Source organism: Aphelocoma coerulescens, unplaced genomic scaffold, assembly GCF_041296385.1.
Source record: "Aphelocoma coerulescens isolate FSJ_1873_10779 unplaced genomic scaffold, UR_Acoe_1.0 HiC_scaffold_315, whole genome shotgun sequence".
Taxonomy (NCBI): domain Eukaryota; kingdom Metazoa; phylum Chordata; class Aves; order Passeriformes; family Corvidae; genus Aphelocoma; species Aphelocoma coerulescens.
In genome coordinates this window covers 100,475-123,074 of record NW_027183659.1, presented here as the reverse complement: position 1 = coordinate 123,074, position 22,600 = coordinate 100,475, and the positions used below count along the sequence as shown (strand labels likewise).

General features: G+C 65.4%; 3 protein-coding genes across 3 annotated transcripts; all 3 read right to left on the bottom strand.

Moving 5' to 3' along the window:
* Positions 1-781: 781 nt before the first annotated feature.
* On the bottom strand, positions 782-5,272 carry LOC138101517 (M-phase inducer phosphatase 2-like). The gene is made up of 14 exons (XM_068999290.1): positions 5,157-5,272; positions 4,795-4,922; positions 4,367-4,418; positions 4,128-4,169; positions 3,765-3,801; positions 3,527-3,625; positions 2,967-3,452; positions 2,585-2,758; positions 2,368-2,463; positions 1,957-2,019; positions 1,754-1,852; positions 1,303-1,436; positions 1,103-1,214; positions 782-916 (listed from the first exon to the last, which is right to left on the bottom strand). The coding sequence occupies exons 1-14, from the start codon at positions 5,270-5,272 to the stop codon at positions 782-784; spliced, it is 1,773 nt and encodes a 590-aa protein (XP_068855391.1).
* Positions 5,273-8,819: 3,547 nt separating this feature from the next.
* LOC138101516 (M-phase inducer phosphatase 2-like) lies at positions 8,820-13,310 on the bottom strand. Its single transcript, XM_068999289.1, has 14 exons — positions 13,195-13,310; positions 12,833-12,960; positions 12,405-12,456; positions 12,166-12,207; positions 11,803-11,839; positions 11,565-11,663; positions 11,005-11,490; positions 10,623-10,796; positions 10,406-10,501; positions 9,995-10,057; positions 9,792-9,890; positions 9,341-9,474; positions 9,141-9,252; positions 8,820-8,954 (listed from the first exon to the last, which is right to left on the bottom strand). Exons 1-14 carry the CDS (start codon positions 13,308-13,310, stop codon positions 8,820-8,822), a joined length of 1,773 nt encoding a protein of 590 aa, XP_068855390.1.
* Positions 13,311-16,878: 3,568 nt separating this feature from the next.
* LOC138101518 (M-phase inducer phosphatase 2-like) lies at positions 16,879-21,369 on the bottom strand. The gene is made up of 14 exons (XM_068999292.1): positions 21,254-21,369; positions 20,892-21,019; positions 20,464-20,515; positions 20,225-20,266; positions 19,862-19,898; positions 19,624-19,722; positions 19,064-19,549; positions 18,682-18,855; positions 18,465-18,560; positions 18,054-18,116; positions 17,851-17,949; positions 17,400-17,533; positions 17,200-17,311; positions 16,879-17,013 (listed from the first exon to the last, which is right to left on the bottom strand). The coding sequence occupies exons 1-14, from the start codon at positions 21,367-21,369 to the stop codon at positions 16,879-16,881; spliced, it is 1,773 nt and encodes a 590-aa protein (XP_068855393.1).
* Positions 21,370-22,600: the final 1,231 nt, after the last annotated feature.

Genomic DNA, 22,600 nt, shown 5'->3' with positions numbered 1-22,600 from the left:
CCCCTAAGAAAAGACAGGATCCTGGCTGTGGGGGTCCCAGGGAGAGGGGTGCCATGTCACCACCCCAAGTGTCCCACGGGTCCTGCCTGCAAGCCCAGCATGCTCAGGAAAGAGGGTCCCGTGGAGGTCCGGGGCCATGCTGCTGCCAGCCCAGCACGCAGGAACAGCAGCCACGGGGCCAACGCTTGCCCACGTGTCCCTGGGGAAGTCACCACGCCCCACAAGGAAGCCAGCACCTCAGCCCTGTCCCCTGCCAGCAGCTGCCCCTGTCCCCAGACCCCCGGCAGAGCCCTCCAGCCCGGCCTGGCCATCCCACCAGCCCCGCATCGGGGGCTCCCACCCCTGCAGCAGCCTGGTGCGGGCAGCGAGAGCTCAGGACACGCCTTTGTTCTCCTGCAATCGGACTTTATTAACAGAGACTGCAGCGAACAATCCTAACAACGGAGACACTCAGAAATATTGATAACAACGAACACAAAACTATTCCTAACCGGAAACAAACACAAAAGTATTTAGAACAACAAACAAACGCAAAAATATTTATAACAACAAACAAACACAAAATATTTCGAACAACGAACAAAAAAATATTTGCAACAACGAACAAACACAAAAATATTTGCAACGAACAAACGCAAAACCGCTCTGAACAAAAACTACCACCCCAAAGCCATCGCAGCAAACCCGAGCGAGCAGGCGAGGCGCATCCGCAGCCAAGGGAAGCCTTCCTCCGTTCCCAGCTCCAGCGCTGCCCCGACGCGGCTGAGAGACCCCCGGGCGCTCACAGGTCCCGCCCGCGGCTGAAGAGCGCCCGCCGGCCGCGCTCGCGGAGCCGCCTCTGCCCGCGGAACTTGCGCAGCTCCTCCTTGAACGCGGAGTGCAGCATGGGCCGATAGTCCCGGGGCTCGCAGTGGCTCTGCAAGCCACGGACGGCTCCGTCAGCCCCCGCAGCACAGCAGCCGCCGGCCCTGCAGATCCCCGCCCGTGGCGGCGAGGATGCTCAGAGCCACAGCTGCCCCTCGCCACCGCCGTGTGCCCCCGCCACTTCTTCCCTCTCGGCGCCGACCGCCTGCCACCGAGGGGACACGGGGACGGCACTCACCGGGAACTGGAGGAAGAACTCCCGGTAGCCGCCCTTCAGCACGTACAGCTCGGGGTAGTGCAGCTGGGGGTACTCGTGGCAGCGGCGATCCCTCTCCCGCAGGAACTTGCACCTGTGCCACGGACAAAACGCGCGGCATCACCCCCGTGCCGGGATCCGCGGCTGGCAGAGCCCAGCGGGCCCCCCGGGCCATCACTCACATTTTGGGCCCCCGCTCAACAGAGAACTCGCAGTGGAAGATGACGATCACCCTCCTGCTGGAGTCCAGGGGCACGATGGGCTGCTCCAGCAGCGATTCCTCCACGTCCCGCTGCAGCGGCAGGTTGACAGCGCCCTGGCGAGGCAGAGAAGGCGCCTTTTCCCCCTCCGTGTCCCATTGCATTTTGTGCAGCGACTCAAGGACGCTGCCCCCAAGCCTCCCCCAGCAGCACCGTCACCCGCGGTCCTGGGACACCGTCACCCTCCTCCTTGCAGCTGCGAACCAGCCCTTCAGGGGGTGGCTCGGCACTGCCCAGGGGCTGCTCCACCCCACCGGGCGGCTCAGTGCCCTCCGGGGGGGCTGCTCGAGCCCTCGCCGTGGGCTCAGCACCTCCGAGGGTGCTTCGGACCCCGCCCTTCCTCCCGGCCCCAGGGCCACGAGGGGCTTCTGACCTTGACGTGGCCCCCCTCGTACTCGTAGGGATAGCGGCAGTCCACGACGAGGCTGCTCTCGATGCTGCTGCTGAAGTGCCCCGCCAGCACCGCCGCCAGCTGCGGGGGGAGCGCGTCACCAAAGGGGGGGACAGCCGGGGGACAGGGCGAGAGCAGGCAGGCAGCCCCTCGGGGGGGCCGGGGAGGGGCTGCAGCCCCCTTACCGTCTCAGGGGAGATGTACTTCAGGCCCGGCTCCTTGCCCTCCACCGTCGGCAGGAGGTGAGGCTGCAACAGACAGGCTCTGGGCTCAGCCCCATTCCAAGGACACCTCCCAGGCCTGCAACCTGTCGCCCCAGCCCACAAGCCCCCGAGCGGCCAGCTGTGCCCCCGCGGGAGGGCAAGGGCCACATAGACGGGGCTGTGCCACACGGCTGGAGCAGAGGAGCGGCCATGGGGCTCTTCATGCACCGCAGCGATGCTGCAGGCTGGCAAGTCACGGCCCCAAGGCCCCGTGGCCCCAGGCATGGGCCACCAGCTCGCTTTGGGCTCTCACAGCGCTGCGGGGCTCCAGCCATGCTCCCCGTTCCGAATGATGGGGGCACCCCCTCACCTGCCCCATCCTCGTGGCCCTACCTTGGAGAAATCCCCGATGAGCTCCTGGTCATCGTTGGCCAGCAGGTTCTCGAGCTCCTCACGCCGGGCGGAGCGGGAAGGCTCCAGCCACGCTCCCTGCCGAGGCACCAGCCAGAGACACCCCCAAATGTCAGCAGCGGCTCTGCCAGAGCCGGGCCGGGGCCCAGGCCCGCCAGGGACACGCTGGCTCTCAGCCCACACCTTCCCCAGCACCCACCGGCTCCAGCGACGCCTCCTGGCCAGGGCTGCCGGCCACCCTCCTCTGCCGCTTGGCCTCCACAGGGCTGTCGCTGTCCGAGGGCTGTCCCCGCTTCAGGACGGGCCTGGCGACACTGCCCGGCTCCGAGGGCGAGCGGGACAGCTGCCGGCACTGGCTGCGCTTCCCCGGCCGCTGTGGGGAGAGCCCGCGCTGCTGCCTGGCGCTCTGGCAAGCCCCAGCACCAGCAGGGCAGCGGCCGAGGCTCCCGCTCCCCGTGACCAAGACAAGCCCACAGTCTCTGGGCTGCTGCTGCTCACCAAGCAGCGGCCCCAGACGCCCCAGTGGAGACCCCAAGAGGGGATTGTGGGGCTCTGTCCACTTCCCAAAGGCTCCCACGTACCAGCTTTGCCTCCTCCTTGCTCATCACCGGCGTGCTCACCACGTTCTCCTTCTCCTGGGGCACGGTGGCATCGCTCTGCCAGGGCAGCAGCTGGGGAGACTTGGGGCACAGGCAGAGGAGATCGTGAAATGGGCACAAGTCCTGCCAGCTGCTTCCCAGCCGCAGGCAGGCACGGATCCCATAGGCGAGCTCCATCCACCACCTGCCGGTGCCTTCCAGCTTTGGAGACGCACGGGCTGTCCCCGTGACCCCCCGGCCCGGCCATCTCCCACCTCCGCAGCTCTCCAGGCCACGCGGGCAGCTCGGAGCGGCAGCTCCCACGCGTGCAGCCCCGGCATCACCCATCGCTGCTGCCCTCCCGAGCCCTCCAGCCTCTCTCACCAGCAGCTCTGATGCGGCCCAGGGGCTCTCGGCAAGGGGCTCCCTCCTGGCGGCCCCATGGCTCCGCTGGCCCGGCCTCGGCAGCTTCTTGGCCACAAAGCCCTCCTGCAGCGGGGGGGACACGGCGTCAGCACCCCTCTGTCCCCTCCCTGCCCCCCAGCTCTCGCTGCCCCCCTCACCTCATCCTCGGGCTCCCTGCGGCGCCGCCGCGCTCTGTCCCTGCGCTCCTGCAGCTGCGAGATGTCCTTCAGGACGCGGCTGCCGTCCCGCTGCCACGCCTGTGGGACAGCCAGCGGTGAGAGGTGCGCACCAGCCCTGCCCCCTCTCCTGCCTCCATCCTCCTCGTCCCGGCTCGCCCAGGGACTCGGCAGGATCCTGCCTCGCTCTGCTCAGCCCTGCGCAGCCTCCAGCACTCACCGGCAACGCGTGCATCCTCTGCCGAAGGAGCTTCCTGCTGCAAGAGCCGGCAGAGGAAAGGGTCAAATGACAGCAGGTGGCCTGGGCCGCTGAGTCCCACCCCTCTGCCATTGCCACCTCTGTCCCCCACGTGCTCAGGGCGGGGTGAGACGCCCCCCCCCCCCACCCGGGGCTGTCACAGCTCCCCAAAGGGACCTGGGGCAAAACCACCTCCAGGCACTGAGGAAACACCAACGGCCTGAGCGGGACCCCAGCAGGGGGAACGGGGACAGCCTGGCTTTTGGCTGTGGGACAGGGACAGCCTGGGCACGGGGACAGCCCGGCATTCATGTCCTGCGGCAGGGACAGAGCCCCTGCACTTACTCTTTGAGCGCTCTCCCGAACGCCGGCATCGTTCTCTGGGAGCTGTGGGGAGAGCAGAGATGGGGTCAGTGGCGGTGGCATCCACGTCGCCGCCCAAGCAGGCCAGCTTGCCACCGCCCAGGCACAGCCTGGGGCTCACAGCTGGCTGCACAGCCGCCAGCGAGGCTGAGAGCGGGCCCTGCTGCGCGGGGGAGGGACAGGGGGTGTCCCCGGGAGGACACGGGCATGGGGCCGCTCACTCTTCCTGCGCGGCCGCGGGCTTCTGCTGCGTGGGGAAGTCCGGCTCCAGTCCTGCGGGAACAAGGCACTGGGCTAGTAGCCCCGCTGCGGGGATCGGCCTCCTGCCCCCAGCCCGGGGCCCCGGGCACTTCGGGGCCGGGCACGGAGTCCCCCAGCAGGCGGGTGCCAACGGCCCTGCGAGCACCGCTGCCCATGGAATGTCGCGTGTCCCCCGGAGCAGGCTGTCACCGCAGCGCTTCCCGGCTGCGCCCCGGCCAGCGCAGCTCTAGGCTCCCGCCCATCCCTCCCCACCAGCTGCCCCGCCTCGAGCCCCTCGCCAGCCCCTCGGCCAAGCCCTCCCGCCACAGCCCTGTCCCCTTAGGCTAACACCCTCTGCAGGAGCCCAGGCCCGGGCAGCGCCCGGGGACGGAGCAGCCGCATCCCTCACCTGCATCCGGGGGCTGGCAAGAGAGCGAGTGGCGGCCACAGTCCGAGGCCAGCGGCTGCGGGGACGGCGTGTGCCACAGCCGCGGCAGGGGCAGCCCCCCGTGGCCCCGCTTCGGGGTGTCCCGGTGCCTGCGGGCGGTCAGGACGGGGCAGTGTCAGCGGCCCGCTTGGGCCTCGCCCCTTGTGGCCCTGCCGGGCCGGGGGCAGGAGCTGCAGCAGGGGATCCCCAAAGCGTGCCAGCCCCCTTTGGCACGGCCCCGCCGCCGAGCCCCGCGCGGAGCAGCCGTGTCCCGTCGGGGCAGTCCCGCGTGCGGCGGGCGGCCAAAGCCCCTCCCAGCCGCTGGCCCTCGGCCACCCCCTCACCTGGCGGGGCCCGCCGGGTCAGCCTTGTCCAGCGGCGTGAGCGGGGCCGTGCCCGGCGAGGGCAGCGGGGAGATGGCCGCCAGCCCGGGCAGCCCGCGGCCGCCGCACAGTGACATGGCCCGGGCAGGGAGCGAGCGAGCGAGCGACGATCGAGCTGCGGCAAGAGAGCGGCGCCAGGGGACAGGGGACAGGTGGCAAGAGATGGTAAGGAGTGGGAGGGGAAGAGAGCTAAGAGGTGAGAGGTGCTAAGAAGGGCCCAGAGGCGATAAGATGCGCTAAGTGGCGAAGAGAGGGGACGAGAGGTGCCAGGTGAGCCCCGGGCCGCTCCTGCTGCCAGGAACAGCACGAACAACAACAGCGGCGCCCGCAGCCAATGGCAAAGCGCAGCCGGCACGAGGCGACGGCGGCAGCCAATGAGAGGTGGCGCTGGGCGCGAGGGGACGGCGGCGGCCAATGAGAGCTGCGGAGGGCGCGTGGGGGCGGAGCCTGAGCCGAAGGGGCGGTTGATGGTCGAAAGGGGCGTGGCCAACGAGGAAAGGGGCGTGGCTAACGAGGAAAGGGGCGTGGCCAACGAGGAAAGGGGCGTGGCCAGCCCGGTCCCCGCGCCTGGCCTGGCCGGACCTTGGCACTGCAGGGGACACTCGGTCACCCCTGATGGCCCTCGAGTGTCACCTGCAGGGTAATAAAGTTATGACCTAACAGCACCCTGAGAACCAGGCCATGGCACTGAGTGCCACGTCCACTGTCGAGAAAGCAGGGTTGAAATCCTGCAGGTTGGGTTTTTATGGGTGGAGTTTCTGGTTTCTAATGGCACTTGTGAACAGCCTGCTTTGTTCACCTGCTGAAAACTTTTCTTTCTGTACCGGACTTCAAAGAAACCAAACCAGCTGGTTGTCACTTTTACTTAAGGGCACTTGATTTCTTTGCTCTTCAAACGTGCCCTCGACATGGAGTCCCTGGTGTTGATGTCCTCGGTGGTTCCAACCTGCCTCACTTTCCTCATGGATGTGCCAAAGCAGATGGAACTTTAGCGGAGCTAAAGACTGGGGGCAAAAAGAATCATAACCTAGAACTAATCCCAAAGGTGTTCGACTGGGCCTCCCTTTTCTCCCACCTGGAGATCAAAGCCGGCCAGGGAGTCCAAACCCACTTTGTGGGTGTTGGGAAGGCGCCCCGTTCCTTTGTGGAGGGCCAAGAGCTCTGACAGGAGCCTGCAGAAAGCACCACTTCCTCCTGCTCACGGTGAATTTCCGTGTATTTTTCTAGATACCTGTACTTCTATAGAAATCAGGAATTCTGAGAAAGCTGGGTGTCACGCCCGTGACCTTTGATGCTATTCAAGCACTGCCGACTGCTGCCCTGAAACATTTGAAGAGCTGCAAGGGGATTATTTGACAAAGAATAAAATTGCGGGTGATTTTAGGAAAGGTCTTTGTTTTTGCCATTTTGTGCTGATGCCTTTTCCACTCTTAAAATCAAGAGTCATACATGGTTAGAAGGGGAAAAGGGATTTTACCTTGGTGTTCGTTTTTAAGGATTCTTAGGTGTACACGTCCAGGTCATATGCATCGAGATGCACCCCGCCGAGACTCTCTGTGTCCCCCTCTCCCCCAACATTGGGTATAACATTATAGGTTTTACTAATTAGCATAACTATCAAAGATTCCCCAATGAGAGGCTCAAGTGAGCCCCCCTCCCCAAGGAACCTTCCCCTGTTTGGTTCTATCTTGCTTTACAGAATGTGTTCTGGAGAGGACCTTGGGCTCTGGGGCACACTGATCCCTAGCTACGAAGCTTCTAAAATGTTTAGTCTCTTAGCTTGACAAGCAAGTCCAAGACTGTGGGGAAAAAGCACTAGGAACAGAGAAGTTGTAAAAGGGTATAACGGGTATAAAAGAAAAGGCAAAAATCTTCATGGCATCAGTGCAGTCCTCTGTTTTGCTCTTGTGACTTCTCATTGGCGTTGCTGTTTTCTGCTTGAGCTACTCAGCTGTGTGGCCTTCCTGGCACCCCAAAGTCCTCTGATTACTCACCGCCCCCCAAGGTCTTCTTCAGTAGAGGACACGCCTCTTTGCCCGTGTGTGTGCCAGTGCTCCTTGTCAGACTTTCAAACCAGGATTGTCCGTGAGGCAGGAGCTGATCCAGGAGCCCATTGGCAGTTTGGGATGGAGCAGGATGTGGATATGGGGCCAAGGAGGTGCAGGCGGGAGCCAGGGCAATTTTGGCCAGAGATGGATTCTCTGGTGGGGCACAAAGCAAAGCAAAGGCCAGGCCCAACACCCATAACCAGGCCCCTGTCACCTGGCTGGGGAAGGGAGGGCATGGAGAAGCCCCCCTGGGGCATCCAGGAGTGACTTCAGCTCATCAGGAACACAGGGAAGTGGAGGGGAGGATGGGTGCCCCAAGGGTGACTGAAGCACTTGGCACTGGGAGGCCACTTGCCCGAGAGAGAATGGGGGACCCTGGTGTTAAGGACACCCACCCCTTCAAGGTGCCACATCCCTCGGCCTCCCAGCGAGCCCTGTCCCCCAAAAAGGAATTGTGCCAGCCCTGGGGGTGCTGCAAAGGCCAGAAGAGCCCTCTACAAAGAGAGATAACACGGCTTTGGGGCTCCCAGGCAGGGCGGTGAGGTGTTAAAGCCCCGGGGCTCCTGATGAGCCCAGCCCCACTCAAGAGGGCTGTCATTACCGCGGGGGTCCCGTGGAGAGGGGGTGTAATCACTACAGGAGGATCTCAGAATTTGGGGGGTTGATGGTCCTGAGTGTCCTGATGAGCCCTGACCCCCAAAACGGGGCTGCCACAGTTCTGCGAGTCCTACTGAGCCCGGGCTCCCCTCAGCAACGGCTGTGCCAGCCCTGGGGGTGCTGCAAAGTTCAGGAGTCCCCCTAAGAAAAGACAGGATCCTGGCTGTGGGGGTCCCAGGGAGAGGGGTGCCATGTCACCACCCCAAGTGTCCCACGGGTCCTGCCTGCAAGCCCAGCATGCTCAGGAAAGAGGGTCCCGTGGAGGTCCGGGGCCATGCTGCTGCCAGCCCAGCACGCAGGAACAGCAGCCACGGGGCCAACGCTTGCCCACGTGTCCCTGGGGAAGTCACCACGCCCCACAAGGAAGCCAGCACCTCAGCCCTGTCCCCTGCCAGCAGCTGCCCCTGTCCCCAGACCCCCGGCAGAGCCCTCCAGCCCGGCCTGGCCATCCCACCAGCCCCGCATCGGGGGCTCCCACCCCTGCAGCAGCCTGGTGCGGGCAGCGAGAGCTCAGGACACGCCTTTGTTCTCCTGCAATCGGACTTTATTAACAGAGACTGCAGCGAACAATCCTAACAACGGAGACACTCAGAAATATTGATAACAACGAACACAAAACTATTCCTAACCGGAAACAAACACAAAAGTATTTAGAACAACAAACAAACGCAAAAATATTTATAACAACAAACAAACACAAAATATTTCGAACAACGAACAAAAAAATATTTGCAACAACGAACAAACACAAAAATATTTGCAACGAACAAACGCAAAACCGCTCTGAACAAAAACTACCACCCCAAAGCCATCGCAGCAAACCCGAGCGAGCAGGCGAGGCGCATCCGCAGCCAAGGGAAGCCTTCCTCCGTTCCCAGCTCCAGCGCTGCCCCGACGCGGCTGAGAGACCCCCGGGCGCTCACAGGTCCCGCCCGCGGCTGAAGAGCGCCCGCCGGCCGCGCTCGCGGAGCCGCCTCTGCCCGCGGAACTTGCGCAGCTCCTCCTTGAACGCGGAGTGCAGCATGGGCCGATAGTCCCGGGGCTCGCAGTGGCTCTGCAAGCCACGGACGGCTCCGTCAGCCCCCGCAGCACAGCAGCCGCCGGCCCTGCAGATCCCCGCCCGTGGCGGCGAGGATGCTCAGAGCCACAGCTGCCCCTCGCCACCGCCGTGTGCCCCCGCCACTTCTTCCCTCTCGGCGCCGACCGCCTGCCACCGAGGGGACACGGGGACGGCACTCACCGGGAACTGGAGGAAGAACTCCCGGTAGCCGCCCTTCAGCACGTACAGCTCGGGGTAGTGCAGCTGGGGGTACTCGTGGCAGCGGCGATCCCTCTCCCGCAGGAACTTGCACCTGTGCCACGGACAAAACGCGCGGCATCACCCCCGTGCCGGGATCCGCGGCTGGCAGAGCCCAGCGGGCCCCCCGGGCCATCACTCACATTTTGGGCCCCCGCTCAACAGAGAACTCGCAGTGGAAGATGACGATCACCCTCCTGCTGGAGTCCAGGGGCACGATGGGCTGCTCCAGCAGCGATTCCTCCACGTCCCGCTGCAGCGGCAGGTTGACAGCGCCCTGGCGAGGCAGAGAAGGCGCCTTTTCCCCCTCCGTGTCCCATTGCATTTTGTGCAGCGACTCAAGGACGCTGCCCCCAAGCCTCCCCCAGCAGCACCGTCACCCGCGGTCCTGGGACACCGTCACCCTCCTCCTTGCAGCTGCGAACCAGCCCTTCAGGGGGTGGCTCGGCACTGCCCAGGGGCTGCTCCACCCCACCGGGCGGCTCAGTGCCCTCCGGGGGGGCTGCTCGAGCCCTCGCCGTGGGCTCAGCACCTCCGAGGGTGCTTCGGACCCCGCCCTTCCTCCCGGCCCCAGGGCCACGAGGGGCTTCTGACCTTGACGTGGCCCCCCTCGTACTCGTAGGGATAGCGGCAGTCCACGACGAGGCTGCTCTCGATGCTGCTGCTGAAGTGCCCCGCCAGCACCGCCGCCAGCTGCGGGGGGAGCGCGTCACCAAAGGGGGGGACAGCCGGGGGACAGGGCGAGAGCAGGCAGGCAGCCCCTCGGGGGGGCCGGGGAGGGGCTGCAGCCCCCTTACCGTCTCAGGGGAGATGTACTTCAGGCCCGGCTCCTTGCCCTCCACCGTCGGCAGGAGGTGAGGCTGCAACAGACAGGCTCTGGGCTCAGCCCCATTCCAAGGACACCTCCCAGGCCTGCAACCTGTCGCCCCAGCCCACAAGCCCCCGAGCGGCCAGCTGTGCCCCCGCGGGAGGGCAAGGGCCACATAGACGGGGCTGTGCCACACGGCTGGAGCAGAGGAGCGGCCATGGGGCTCTTCATGCACCGCAGCGATGCTGCAGGCTGGCAAGTCACGGCCCCAAGGCCCCGTGGCCCCAGGCATGGGCCACCAGCTCGCTTTGGGCTCTCACAGCGCTGCGGGGCTCCAGCCATGCTCCCCGTTCCGAATGATGGGGGCACCCCCTCACCTGCCCCATCCTCGTGGCCCTACCTTGGAGAAATCCCCGATGAGCTCCTGGTCATCGTTGGCCAGCAGGTTCTCGAGCTCCTCACGCCGGGCGGAGCGGGAAGGCTCCAGCCACGCTCCCTGCCGAGGCACCAGCCAGAGACACCCCCAAATGTCAGCAGCGGCTCTGCCAGAGCCGGGCCGGGGCCCAGGCCCGCCAGGGACACGCTGGCTCTCAGCCCACACCTTCCCCAGCACCCACCGGCTCCAGCGACGCCTCCTGGCCAGGGCTGCCGGCCACCCTCCTCTGCCGCTTGGCCTCCACAGGGCTGTCGCTGTCCGAGGGCTGTCCCCGCTTCAGGACGGGCCTGGCGACACTGCCCGGCTCCGAGGGCGAGCGGGACAGCTGCCGGCACTGGCTGCGCTTCCCCGGCCGCTGTGGGGAGAGCCCGCGCTGCTGCCTGGCGCTCTGGCAAGCCCCAGCACCAGCAGGGCAGCGGCCGAGGCTCCCGCTCCCCGTGACCAAGACAAGCCCACAGTCTCTGGGCTGCTGCTGCTCACCAAGCAGCGGCCCCAGACGCCCCAGTGGAGACCCCAAGAGGGGATTGTGGGGCTCTGTCCACTTCCCAAAGGCTCCCACGTACCAGCTTTGCCTCCTCCTTGCTCATCACCGGCGTGCTCACCACGTTCTCCTTCTCCTGGGGCACGGTGGCATCGCTCTGCCAGGGCAGCAGCTGGGGAGACTTGGGGCACAGGCAGAGGAGATCGTGAAATGGGCACAAGTCCTGCCAGCTGCTTCCCAGCCGCAGGCAGGCACGGATCCCATAGGCGAGCTCCATCCACCACCTGCCGGTGCCTTCCAGCTTTGGAGACGCACGGGCTGTCCCCGTGACCCCCCGGCCCGGCCATCTCCCACCTCCGCAGCTCTCCAGGCCACGCGGGCAGCTCGGAGCGGCAGCTCCCACGCGTGCAGCCCCGGCATCACCCATCGCTGCTGCCCTCCCGAGCCCTCCAGCCTCTCTCACCAGCAGCTCTGATGCGGCCCAGGGGCTCTCGGCAAGGGGCTCCCTCCTGGCGGCCCCATGGCTCCGCTGGCCCGGCCTCGGCAGCTTCTTGGCCACAAAGCCCTCCTGCAGCGGGGGGGACACGGCGTCAGCACCCCTCTGTCCCCTCCCTGCCCCCCAGCTCTCGCTGCCCCCCTCACCTCATCCTCGGGCTCCCTGCGGCGCCGCCGCGCTCTGTCCCTGCGCTCCTGCAGCTGCGAGATGTCCTTCAGGACGCGGCTGCCGTCCCGCTGCCACGCCTGTGGGACAGCCAGCGGTGAGAGGTGCGCACCAGCCCTGCCCCCTCTCCTGCCTCCATCCTCCTCGTCCCGGCTCGCCCAGGGACTCGGCAGGATCCTGCCTCGCTCTGCTCAGCCCTGCGCAGCCTCCAGCACTCACCGGCAACGCGTGCATCCTCTGCCGAAGGAGCTTCCTGCTGCAAGAGCCGGCAGAGGAAAGGGTCAAATGACAGCAGGTGGCCTGGGCCGCTGAGTCCCACCCCTCTGCCATTGCCACCTCTGTCCCCCACGTGCTCAGGGCGGGGTGAGACGCCCCCCCCCCCCACCCGGGGCTGTCACAGCTCCCCAAAGGGACCTGGGGCAAAACCACCTCCAGGCACTGAGGAAACACCAACGGCCTGAGCGGGACCCCAGCAGGGGGAACGGGGACAGCCTGGCTTTTGGCTGTGGGACAGGGACAGCCTGGGCACGGGGACAGCCCGGCATTCATGTCCTGCGGCAGGGACAGAGCCCCTGCACTTACTCTTTGAGCGCTCTCCCGAACGCCGGCATCGTTCTCTGGGAGCTGTGGGGAGAGCAGAGATGGGGTCAGTGGCGGTGGCATCCACGTCGCCGCCCAAGCAGGCCAGCTTGCCACCGCCCAGGCACAGCCTGGGGCTCACAGCTGGCTGCACAGCCGCCAGCGAGGCTGAGAGCGGGCCCTGCTGCGCGGGGGAGGGACAGGGGGTGTCCCCGGGAGGACACGGGCATGGGGCCGCTCACTCTTCCTGCGCGGCCGCGGGCTTCTGCTGCGTGGGGAAGTCCGGCTCCAGTCCTGCGGGAACAAGGCACTGGGCTAGTAGCCCCGCTGCGGGGATCGGCCTCCTGCCCCCAGCCCGGGGCCCCGGGCACTTCGGGGCCGGGCACGGAGTCCCCCAGCAGGCGGGTGCCAACGGCCCTGCGAGCACCGCTGCCCATGGAATGTCGCGTGTCCCCCGGAGCAGGCTGTCACCGCAGCGCTTCCCGGCTGCGCCCCGGCCAGCGCAGCTCTAGGCTCCCGCCCATCCCTCCCCACCAGCTGCCCCGCCTCGAGCCCCTCGCCAGCCCCTCGGCCAAGCCCTCCCGCCACAGCCCTGTCCCCTTAGGCTAACACCCTCTGCAGGAGCCCAGGCCCGGGCAGCGCCCGGGGACGGAGCAGCCGCATCCCTCACCTGCATCCGGGGGCTGGCAAGAGAGCGAGTGGCGGCCACAGTCCGAGGCCAGCGGCTGCGGGGACGGCGTGTGCCACAGCCGCGGCAGGGGCAGCCCCCCGTGGCCCCGCTTCGGGGTGTCCCGGTGCCTGCGGGCGGTCAGGACGGGGCAGTGTCAGCGGCCCGCTTGGGCCTCGCCCCTTGTGGCCCTGCCGGGCCGGGGGCAGGAGCTGCAGCAGGGGATCCCCAAAGCGTGCCAGCCCCCTTTGGCACGGCCCCGCCGCCGAGCCCCGCGCGGAGCAGCCGTGTCCCGTCGGGGCAGTCCCGCGTGCGGCGGGCGGCCAAAGCCCCTCCCAGCCGCTGGCCCTCGGCCACCCCCTCACCTGGCGGGGCCCGCCGGGTCAGCCTTGTCCAGCGGCGTGAGCGGGGCCGTGCCCGGCGAGGGCAGCGGGGAGATGGCCGCCAGCCCGGGCAGCCCGCGGCCGCCGCACAGTGACATGGCCCGGGCAGGGAGCGAGCGAGCGAGCGACGATCGAGCTGCGGCAAGAGAGCGGCGCCAGGGGACAGGGGACAGGTGGCAAGAGATGGTAAGGAGTGGGAGGGGAAGAGAGCTAAGAGGTGAGAGGTGCTAAGAAGGGCCCAGAGGCGATAAGATGCGCTAAGTGGCGAAGAGAGGGGACGAGAGGTGCCAGGTGAGCCCCGGGCCGCTCCTGCTGCCAGGAACAGCACGAACAACAACAGCGGCGCCCGCAGCCAATGGCAAAGCGCAGCCGGCACGAGGCGACGGCGGCAGCCAATGAGAGGTGGCGCTGGGCGCGAGGGGACGGCGGCGGCCAATGAGAGCTGCGGAGGGCGCGTGGGGGCGGAGCCTGAGCCGAAGGGGCGGTTGATGGTCGAAAGGGGCGTGGCCAACGAGGAAAGGGGCGTGGCTAACGAGGAAAGGGGCGTGGCTAACGAGGAAAGGGGCGTGGCCAACGAGGAAAGGGGCGTGGCCAGCCCGGTCCCCGCGCCTGGCCTGGCCGGACCTTGGCACTGCAGGGGACACTCGGTCACCCCTGATGGCCCTCGAGTGTCACCTGCAGGGTAATAAAGTTATGACCTAACAGCACCCTGAGAACCAGGCCATGGCACTGAGTGCCACGTCCACTGTCGAGAAAGCAGGGTTGAAATCCTGCAGGTTGGGTTTTTATGGGTGGAGTTTCTGGTTTCTAATGGCACTTGTGAACAGCCTGCTTTGTTCACCTGCTGAAAACTTTTCTTTCTGTACCGGACTTCAAAGAAACCAAATCAGCTGGTTGTCACTTTTACTTAAGGGCACTTGATTTCTTTGCTCTTCAAACGTGCCCTCGACATGGAGTCCCTGGTGTTGATGTCCTCGGTGGTTCCAACCTGCCTCACTTTCCTCATGGATGTGCCAAAGCAGATGGAACTTTAGCGGAGCTAAAGACTGGGGGCAAAAAGAATCATAACCTAGAACTAATCCCAAAGGTGTTCGACTGGGCCTCCCTTTTCTCCCACCTGGAGATCAAAGCCGGCCAGGGAGTCCAAACCCACTTTGTGGGTGTTGGGAAGGCGCCCCGTTCCTTTGTGGAGGGCCAAGAGCTCTGACAGGAGCCTGCAGAAAGCACCACTTCCTCCTGCTCACGGTGAATTTCCGTGTATTTTTCTAGATACCTGTACTTCTATAGAAATCAGGAATTCTGAGAAAGCTGGGTGTCACGCCCGTGACCTTTGATGCTATTCAAGCACTGCCGACTGCTGCCCTGAAACATTTGAAGAGCTGCAAGGGGATTATTTGACAAAGAATAAAATTGCGGGTGATTTTAGGAAAGGTCTTTGTTTTTGCCATTTTGTGCTGATGCCTTTTCCACTCTTAAAATCAAGAGTCATACATGGTTAGAAGGGGAAAAGGGATTTTACCTTGGTGTTCGTTTTTAAGGATTCTTAGGTGTACACGTCCAGGTCATATGCATCGAGATGCACCCCGCCGAGACTCTCTGTGTCCCCCTCTCCCCCAACATTGGGTATAACATTATAGGTTTTACTAATTAGCATAACTATCAAAGATTCCCCAATGAGAGGCTCAAGTGAGCCCCCCTCCCCAAGGAACCTTCCCCTGTTTGGTTCTATCTTGCTTTACAGAATGTGTTCTGGAGAGGACCTTGGGCTCTGGGGCACACTGATCCCTAGCTACGAAGCTTCTAAAATGTTTAGTCTCTTAGCTTGACAAGCAAGTCCAAGACTGTGGGGAAAAAGCACTAGGAATAGAGAAGTTGTAAAAGGGTATAACGGGTATAAAAGAAAAGGCAAAAATCTTCATGGCATCAGTGCAGTCCTCTGTTTTGCTCTTGTGACTTCTCATTGGCGTTGCTGTTTTCTGCTTGAGCTACTCAGCTGTGTGGCCTTCCTGGCACCCCAAAGTCCTCTGATTACTCACCCCCCCCCAAGGTCTTCTTCAGTAGAGGACACACCTCTTTGCCCGTGTGTGTGCCAGTGCTCCTTGTCAGACTTTCAAACCAGGATTGTCCGTGAGGCAGGAGCTGATCCAGGAGCCCATTGGCAGTTTGGGATGGAGCAGGATGTGGATATGGGGCCAAGGAGGTGCAGGCAGGAGCCAGGGCAATTTTGGCCAGAGATGGATTCTCTGGTGGGGCACAAAGCAAAGCAAAGGCCAGGCCCAACACCCATAACCAGGCCCCTGTCACCTGGCTGGGGAAGGGAGGGCATGGAGAAGCCCCCCTGGGGCATCCAGGAGTGACTTCAGCTCATCAGGAACACAGGGAAGTGGAGGGGAGGATGGGTGCCCCAAGGGTGACTGAAGCACTTGGCACTGGGAGGCCACTTGCCCGAGAGAGAATGGGGGACCCTGGTGTTAAGGACACCCACCCCTTCAAGGTGCCACATCCCTCGGCCTCCCAGCGAGCCCTGTCCCCCAAAAAGGAATTGTGCCAGCCCTGGGGGTGCTGCAAAGGCCAGAAGAGCCCTCTACAAAGAGAGATAACACGGCTTTGGGGCTCCCAGGCAGGGCGGTGAGGTGTTAAAGCCCCGGGGCTCCTGATGAGCCCAGCCCCACTCAAGAGGGCTGTCATTACCGCGGGGGTCCCGTGGAGAGGGGGTGTAATCACTACAGGAGGATCTCAGAATTTGGGGGGTTGATGGTCCTGAGTGTCCTGATGAGCCCTGACCCCCAAAACGGGGCTGCCACAGTTCTGCGAGTCCTACTGAGCCCGGGCTCCCCTCAGCAACGGCTGTGCCAGCCCTGGGGGTGCTGCAAAGTTCAGGAGTCCCCCTAAGAAAAGACAGGATCCTGGCTGTGGGGGTCCCAGGGAGAGGGGTGCCATGTCACCACCCCAAGTGTCCCACGGGTCCTGCCTGCAAGCCCAGCATGCTCAGGAAAGAGGGTCCCGTGGAGGTCCGGGGCCATGCTGCTGCCAGCCCAGCACGCAGGAACAGCAGCCACGGGGCCAACGCTTGCCCACGTGTCCCTGGGGAAGTCACCACGCCCCACAAGGAAGCCAGCACCTCAGCCCTGTCCCCTGCCAGCAGCTGCCCCTGTCCCCAGACCCCCGGCAGAGCCCTCCAGCCCGGCCTGGCCATCCCACCAGCCCCGCATCGGGGGCTCCCACCCCTGCAGCAGCCTGGTGCGGGCAGCGAGAGCTCAGGACACGCCTTTGTTCTCCTGCAATCGGACTTTATTAACAGAGACTGCAGCGAACAATCCTAACAACGGAGACACTCAGAAATATTGATAACAACGAACACAAAACTATTCCTAACCGGAAACAAACACAAAAGTATTTAGAACAACAAACAAACGCAAAAATATTTATAACAACAAACAAACACAAAATATTTCGAACAACGAACAAAAAAATATTTGCAACAACGAACAAACACAAAAATATTTGCAACGAACAAACGCAAAACCGCTCTGAACAAAAACTACCACCCCAAAGCCATCGCAGCAAACCCGAGCGAGCAGGCGAGGCGCATCCGCAGCCAAGGGAAGCCTTCCTCCGTTCCCAGCTCCAGCGCTGCCCCGACGCGGCTGAGAGACCCCCGGGCGCTCACAGGTCCCGCCCGCGGCTGAAGAGCGCCCGCCGGCCGCGCTCGCGGAGCCGCCTCTGCCCGCGGAACTTGCGCAGCTCCTCCTTGAACGCGGAGTGCAGCATGGGCCGATAGTCCCGGGGCTCGCAGTGGCTCTGCAAGCCACGGACGGCTCCGTCAGCCCCCGCAGCACAGCAGCCGCCGGCCCTGCAGATCCCCGCCCGTGGCGGCGAGGATGCTCAGAGCCACAGCTGCCCCTCGCCACCGCCGTGTGCCCCCGCCACTTCTTCCCTCTCGGCGCCGACCGCCTGCCACCGAGGGGACACGGGGACGGCACTCACCGGGAACTGGAGGAAGAACTCCCGGTAGCCGCCCTTCAGCACGTACAGCTCGGGGTAGTGCAGCTGGGGGTACTCGTGGCAGCGGCGATCCCTCTCCCGCAGGAACTTGCACCTGTGCCACGGACAAAACGCGCGGCATCACCCCCGTGCCGGGATCCGCGGCTGGCAGAGCCCAGCGGGCCCCCCGGGCCATCACTCACATTTTGGGCCCCCGCTCAACAGAGAACTCGCAGTGGAAGATGACGATCACCCTCCTGCTGGAGTCCAGGGGCACGATGGGCTGCTCCAGCAGCGATTCCTCCACGTCCCGCTGCAGCGGCAGGTTGACAGCGCCCTGGCGAGGCAGAGAAGGCGCCTTTTCCCCCTCCGTGTCCCATTGCATTTTGTGCAGCGACTCAAGGACGCTGCCCCCAAGCCTCCCCCAGCAGCACCGTCACCCGCGGTCCTGGGACACCGTCACCCTCCTCCTTGCAGCTGCGAACCAGCCCTTCAGGGGGTGGCTCGGCACTGCCCAGGGGCTGCTCCACCCCACCGGGCGGCTCAGTGCCCTCCGGGGGGGCTGCTCGAGCCCTCGCCGTGGGCTCAGCACCTCCGAGGGTGCTTCGGACCCCGCCCTTCCTCCCGGCCCCAGGGCCACGAGGGGCTTCTGACCTTGACGTGGCCCCCCTCGTACTCGTAGGGATAGCGGCAGTCCACGACGAGGCTGCTCTCGATGCTGCTGCTGAAGTGCCCCGCCAGCACCGCCGCCAGCTGCGGGGGGAGCGCGTCACCAAAGGGGGGGACAGCCGGGGGACAGGGCGAGAGCAGGCAGGCAGCCCCTCGGGGGGGCCGGGGAGGGGCTGCAGCCCCCTTACCGTCTCAGGGGAGATGTACTTCAGGCCCGGCTCCTTGCCCTCCACCGTCGGCAGGAGGTGAGGCTGCAACAGACAGGCTCTGGGCTCAGCCCCATTCCAAGGACACCTCCCAGGCCTGCAACCTGTCGCCCCAGCCCACAAGCCCCCGAGCGGCCAGCTGTGCCCCCGCGGGAGGGCAAGGGCCACATAGACGGGGCTGTGCCACACGGCTGGAGCAGAGGAGCGGCCATGGGGCTCTTCATGCACCGCAGCGATGCTGCAGGCTGGCAAGTCACGGCCCCAAGGCCCCGTGGCCCCAGGCATGGGCCACCAGCTCGCTTTGGGCTCTCACAGCGCTGCGGGGCTCCAGCCATGCTCCCCGTTCCGAATGATGGGGGCACCCCCTCACCTGCCCCATCCTCGTGGCCCTACCTTGGAGAAATCCCCGATGAGCTCCTGGTCATCGTTGGCCAGCAGGTTCTCGAGCTCCTCACGCCGGGCGGAGCGGGAAGGCTCCAGCCACGCTCCCTGCCGAGGCACCAGCCAGAGACACCCCCAAATGTCAGCAGCGGCTCTGCCAGAGCCGGGCCGGGGCCCAGGCCCGCCAGGGACACGCTGGCTCTCAGCCCACACCTTCCCCAGCACCCACCGGCTCCAGCGACGCCTCCTGGCCAGGGCTGCCGGCCACCCTCCTCTGCCGCTTGGCCTCCACAGGGCTGTCGCTGTCCGAGGGCTGTCCCCGCTTCAGGACGGGCCTGGCGACACTGCCCGGCTCCGAGGGCGAGCGGGACAGCTGCCGGCACTGGCTGCGCTTCCCCGGCCGCTGTGGGGAGAGCCCGCGCTGCTGCCTGGCGCTCTGGCAAGCCCCAGCACCAGCAGGGCAGCGGCCGAGGCTCCCGCTCCCCGTGACCAAGACAAGCCCACAGTCTCTGGGCTGCTGCTGCTCACCAAGCAGCGGCCCCAGACGCCCCAGTGGAGACCCCAAGAGGGGATTGTGGGGCTCTGTCCACTTCCCAAAGGCTCCCACGTACCAGCTTTGCCTCCTCCTTGCTCATCACCGGCGTGCTCACCACGTTCTCCTTCTCCTGGGGCACGGTGGCATCGCTCTGCCAGGGCAGCAGCTGGGGAGACTTGGGGCACAGGCAGAGGAGATCGTGAAATGGGCACAAGTCCTGCCAGCTGCTTCCCAGCCGCAGGCAGGCACGGATCCCATAGGCGAGCTCCATCCACCACCTGCCGGTGCCTTCCAGCTTTGGAGACGCACGGGCTGTCCCCGTGACCCCCCGGCCCGGCCATCTCCCACCTCCGCAGCTCTCCAGGCCACGCGGGCAGCTCGGAGCGGCAGCTCCCACGCGTGCAGCCCCGGCATCACCCATCGCTGCTGCCCTCCCGAGCCCTCCAGCCTCTCTCACCAGCAGCTCTGATGCGGCCCAGGGGCTCTCGGCAAGGGGCTCCCTCCTGGCGGCCCCATGGCTCCGCTGGCCCGGCCTCGGCAGCTTCTTGGCCACAAAGCCCTCCTGCAGCGGGGGGGACACGGCGTCAGCACCCCTCTGTCCCCTCCCTGCCCCCCAGCTCTCGCTGCCCCCCTCACCTCATCCTCGGGCTCCCTGCGGCGCCGCCGCGCTCTGTCCCTGCGCTCCTGCAGCTGCGAGATGTCCTTCAGGACGCGGCTGCCGTCCCGCTGCCACGCCTGTGGGACAGCCAGCGGTGAGAGGTGCGCACCAGCCCTGCCCCCTCTCCTGCCTCCATCCTCCTCGTCCCGGCTCGCCCAGGGACTCGGCAGGATCCTGCCTCGCTCTGCTCAGCCCTGCGCAGCCTCCAGCACTCACCGGCAACGCGTGCATCCTCTGCCGAAGGAGCTTCCTGCTGCAAGAGCCGGCAGAGGAAAGGGTCAAATGACAGCAGGTGGCCTGGGCCGCTGAGTCCCACCCCTCTGCCATTGCCACCTCTGTCCCCCACGTGCTCAGGGCGGGGTGAGACGCCCCCCCCCCCCACCCGGGGCTGTCACAGCTCCCCAAAGGGACCTGGGGCAAAACCACCTCCAGGCACTGAGGAAACACCAACGGCCTGAGCGGGACCCCAGCAGGGGGAACGGGGACAGCCTGGCTTTTGGCTGTGGGACAGGGACAGCCTGGGCACGGGGACAGCCCGGCATTCATGTCCTGCGGCAGGGACAGAGCCCCTGCACTTACTCTTTGAGCGCTCTCCCGAACGCCGGCATCGTTCTCTGGGAGCTGTGGGGAGAGCAGAGATGGGGTCAGTGGCGGTGGCATCCACGTCGCCGCCCAAGCAGGCCAGCTTGCCACCGCCCAGGCACAGCCTGGGGCTCACAGCTGGCTGCACAGCCGCCAGCGAGGCTGAGAGCGGGCCCTGCTGCGCGGGGGAGGGACAGGGGGTGTCCCCGGGAGGACACGGGCATGGGGCCGCTCACTCTTCCTGCGCGGCCGCGGGCTTCTGCTGCGTGGGGAAGTCCGGCTCCAGTCCTGCGGGAACAAGGCACTGGGCTAGTAGCCCCGCTGCGGGGATCGGCCTCCTGCCCCCAGCCCGGGGCCCCGGGCACTTCGGGGCCGGGCACGGAGTCCCCCAGCAGGCGGGTGCCAACGGCCCTGCGAGCACCGCTGCCCATGGAATGTCGCGTGTCCCCCGGAGCAGGCTGTCACCGCAGCGCTTCCCGGCTGCGCCCCGGCCAGCGCAGCTCTAGGCTCCCGCCCATCCCTCCCCACCAGCTGCCCCGCCTCGAGCCCCTCGCCAGCCCCTCGGCCAAGCCCTCCCGCCACAGCCCTGTCCCCTTAGGCTAACACCCTCTGCAGGAGCCCAGGCCCGGGCAGCGCCCGGGGACGGAGCAGCCGCATCCCTCACCTGCATCCGGGGGCTGGCAAGAGAGCGAGTGGCGGCCACAGTCCGAGGCCAGCGGCTGCGGGGACGGCGTGTGCCACAGCCGCGGCAGGGGCAGCCCCCCGTGGCCCCGCTTCGGGGTGTCCCGGTGCCTGCGGGCGGTCAGGACGGGGCAGTGTCAGCGGCCCGCTTGGGCCTCGCCCCTTGTGGCCCTGCCGGGCCGGGGGCAGGAGCTGCAGCAGGGGATCCCCAAAGCGTGCCAGCCCCCTTTGGCACGGCCCCGCCGCCGAGCCCCGCGCGGAGCAGCCGTGTCCCGTCGGGGCAGTCCCGCGTGCGGCGGGCGGCCAAAGCCCCTCCCAGCCGCTGGCCCTCGGCCACCCCCTCACCTGGCGGGGCCCGCCGGGTCAGCCTTGTCCAGCGGCGTGAGCGGGGCCGTGCCCGGCGAGGGCAGCGGGGAGATGGCCGCCAGCCCGGGCAGCCCGCGGCCGCCGCACAGTGACATGGCCCGGGCAGGGAGCGAGCGAGCGAGCGACGATCGAGCTGCGGCAAGAGAGCGGCGCCAGGGGACAGGGGACAGGTGGCAAGAGATGGTAAGGAGTGGGAGGGGAAGAGAGCTAAGAGGTGAGAGGTGCTAAGAAGGGCCCAGAGGCGATAAGATGCGCTAAGTGGCGAAGAGAGGGGACGAGAGGTGCCAGGTGAGCCCCGGGCCGCTCCTGCTGCCAGGAACAGCACGAACAACAACAGCGGCGCCCGCAGCCAATGGCAAAGCGCAGCCGGCACGAGGCGACGGCGGCAGCCAATGAGAGGTGGCGCTGGGCGCGAGGGGACGGCGGCGGCCAATGAGAGCTGCGGAGGGCGCGTGGGGGCGGAGCCTGAGCCGAAGGGGCGGTTGATGGTCGAAAGGGGCGTGGCCAACGAGGAAAGGGGCGTGGCTAACGAGGAAAGGGGCGTGGCCAACGAGGAAAGGGGCGTGGCCAGCCCGGTCCCCGCGCCTGGCCTGGCCGGACCTTGGCACTGCAGGGGACACTCGGTCACCCCTGATGGCCCTCGAGTGTCACCTGCAGGGTAATAAAGTTATGACCTAACAGCACCCTGAGAACCAGGCCATGGCACTGAGTGCCACGTCCACTGTCGAGAAAGCAGGGTTGAAATCCTGCAGGTTGGGTTTTTATGGGTGGAGTTTCTGGTTTCTAATGGCACTTGTGAACAGCCTGCTTTGTTCACCTGCTGAAAACTTTTCTTTCTGTACCGGACTTCAAAGAAACCAAATCAGCTGGTTGTCACTTTTACTTAAGGGCACTTGATTTCTTTGCTCTTCAAACGTGCCCTCGACATGGAGTCCCTGGTGTTGATGTCCTCGGTGGTTCCAACCTGCCTCACTTTCCTCATGGATGTGCCAAAGCAGATGGAACTTTAGCGGAGCTAAAGACTGGGGGCAAAAAGAATCATAACCTAGAACTAATCCCAAAGGTGTTCGACTGGGCCTCCCTTTTCTCCCACCTGGAGATCAAAGCCGGCCAGGGAGTCCAAACCCACTTTGTGGGTGTTGGGAAGGCGCCCCGTTCCTTTGTGGAGGGCCAAGAGCTCTGACAGGAGCCTGCAGAAAGCACCACTTCCTCCTGCTCACAGTGAATTTCCGTGTATTTTTCTAGATACCTGTACTTCTATAGAAATCAGGAATTCTGAGAAAGCTGGGTGTCACGCCCGTGACCTTTGATGCTATTCAAGCACTG

Excerpts from the sequence above, each read along its gene's own strand:
- LOC138101517 (XM_068999290.1), bottom strand. The coding sequence starts at position 5,272 with ATGTCACTGTGCGGCGGCCGCGGGCTGCCCGGGCTGGCGGCCATCTCC. Across the intron at positions 2,759-2,966 it reads GCAAGGAGGAGGCAAAGCTG|CGGCCGGGGAAGCGCAGCCA; the intron begins GTACGTGGGAGC and ends CTCTCCCCACAG. Across the intron at positions 2,020-2,367 it reads TCATCGGGGATTTCTCCAAG|CCTCACCTCCTGCCGACGGT; the intron begins GTAGGGCCACGA and ends TGTCTGTTGCAG.
- LOC138101516 (XM_068999289.1), bottom strand. The coding sequence starts at position 13,310 with ATGTCACTGTGCGGCGGCCGCGGGCTGCCCGGGCTGGCGGCCATCTCC. Across the intron at positions 12,457-12,832 it reads TTGCCAGCCCCCGGATGCAG|GACTGGAGCCGGACTTCCCC; the intron begins GTGAGGGATGCG and ends TTGTTCCCGCAG. Across the intron at positions 10,502-10,622 it reads AGGAGGCGTCGCTGGAGCCG|GGAGCGTGGCTGGAGCCTTC; the intron begins GTGGGTGCTGGG and ends GTGCCTCGGCAG.
- LOC138101518 (XM_068999292.1), bottom strand. The coding sequence starts at position 21,369 with ATGTCACTGTGCGGCGGCCGCGGGCTGCCCGGGCTGGCGGCCATCTCC. Across the intron at positions 20,267-20,463 it reads CCCGCGGCCGCGCAGGAAGA|CTCCCAGAGAACGATGCCGG; the intron begins GTGAGCGGCCCC and ends CTCTCCCCACAG. Across the intron at positions 17,534-17,850 it reads ACGAGGGGGGCCACGTCAAG|GGCGCTGTCAACCTGCCGCT; the intron begins GTCAGAAGCCCC and ends CTGCCTCGCCAG.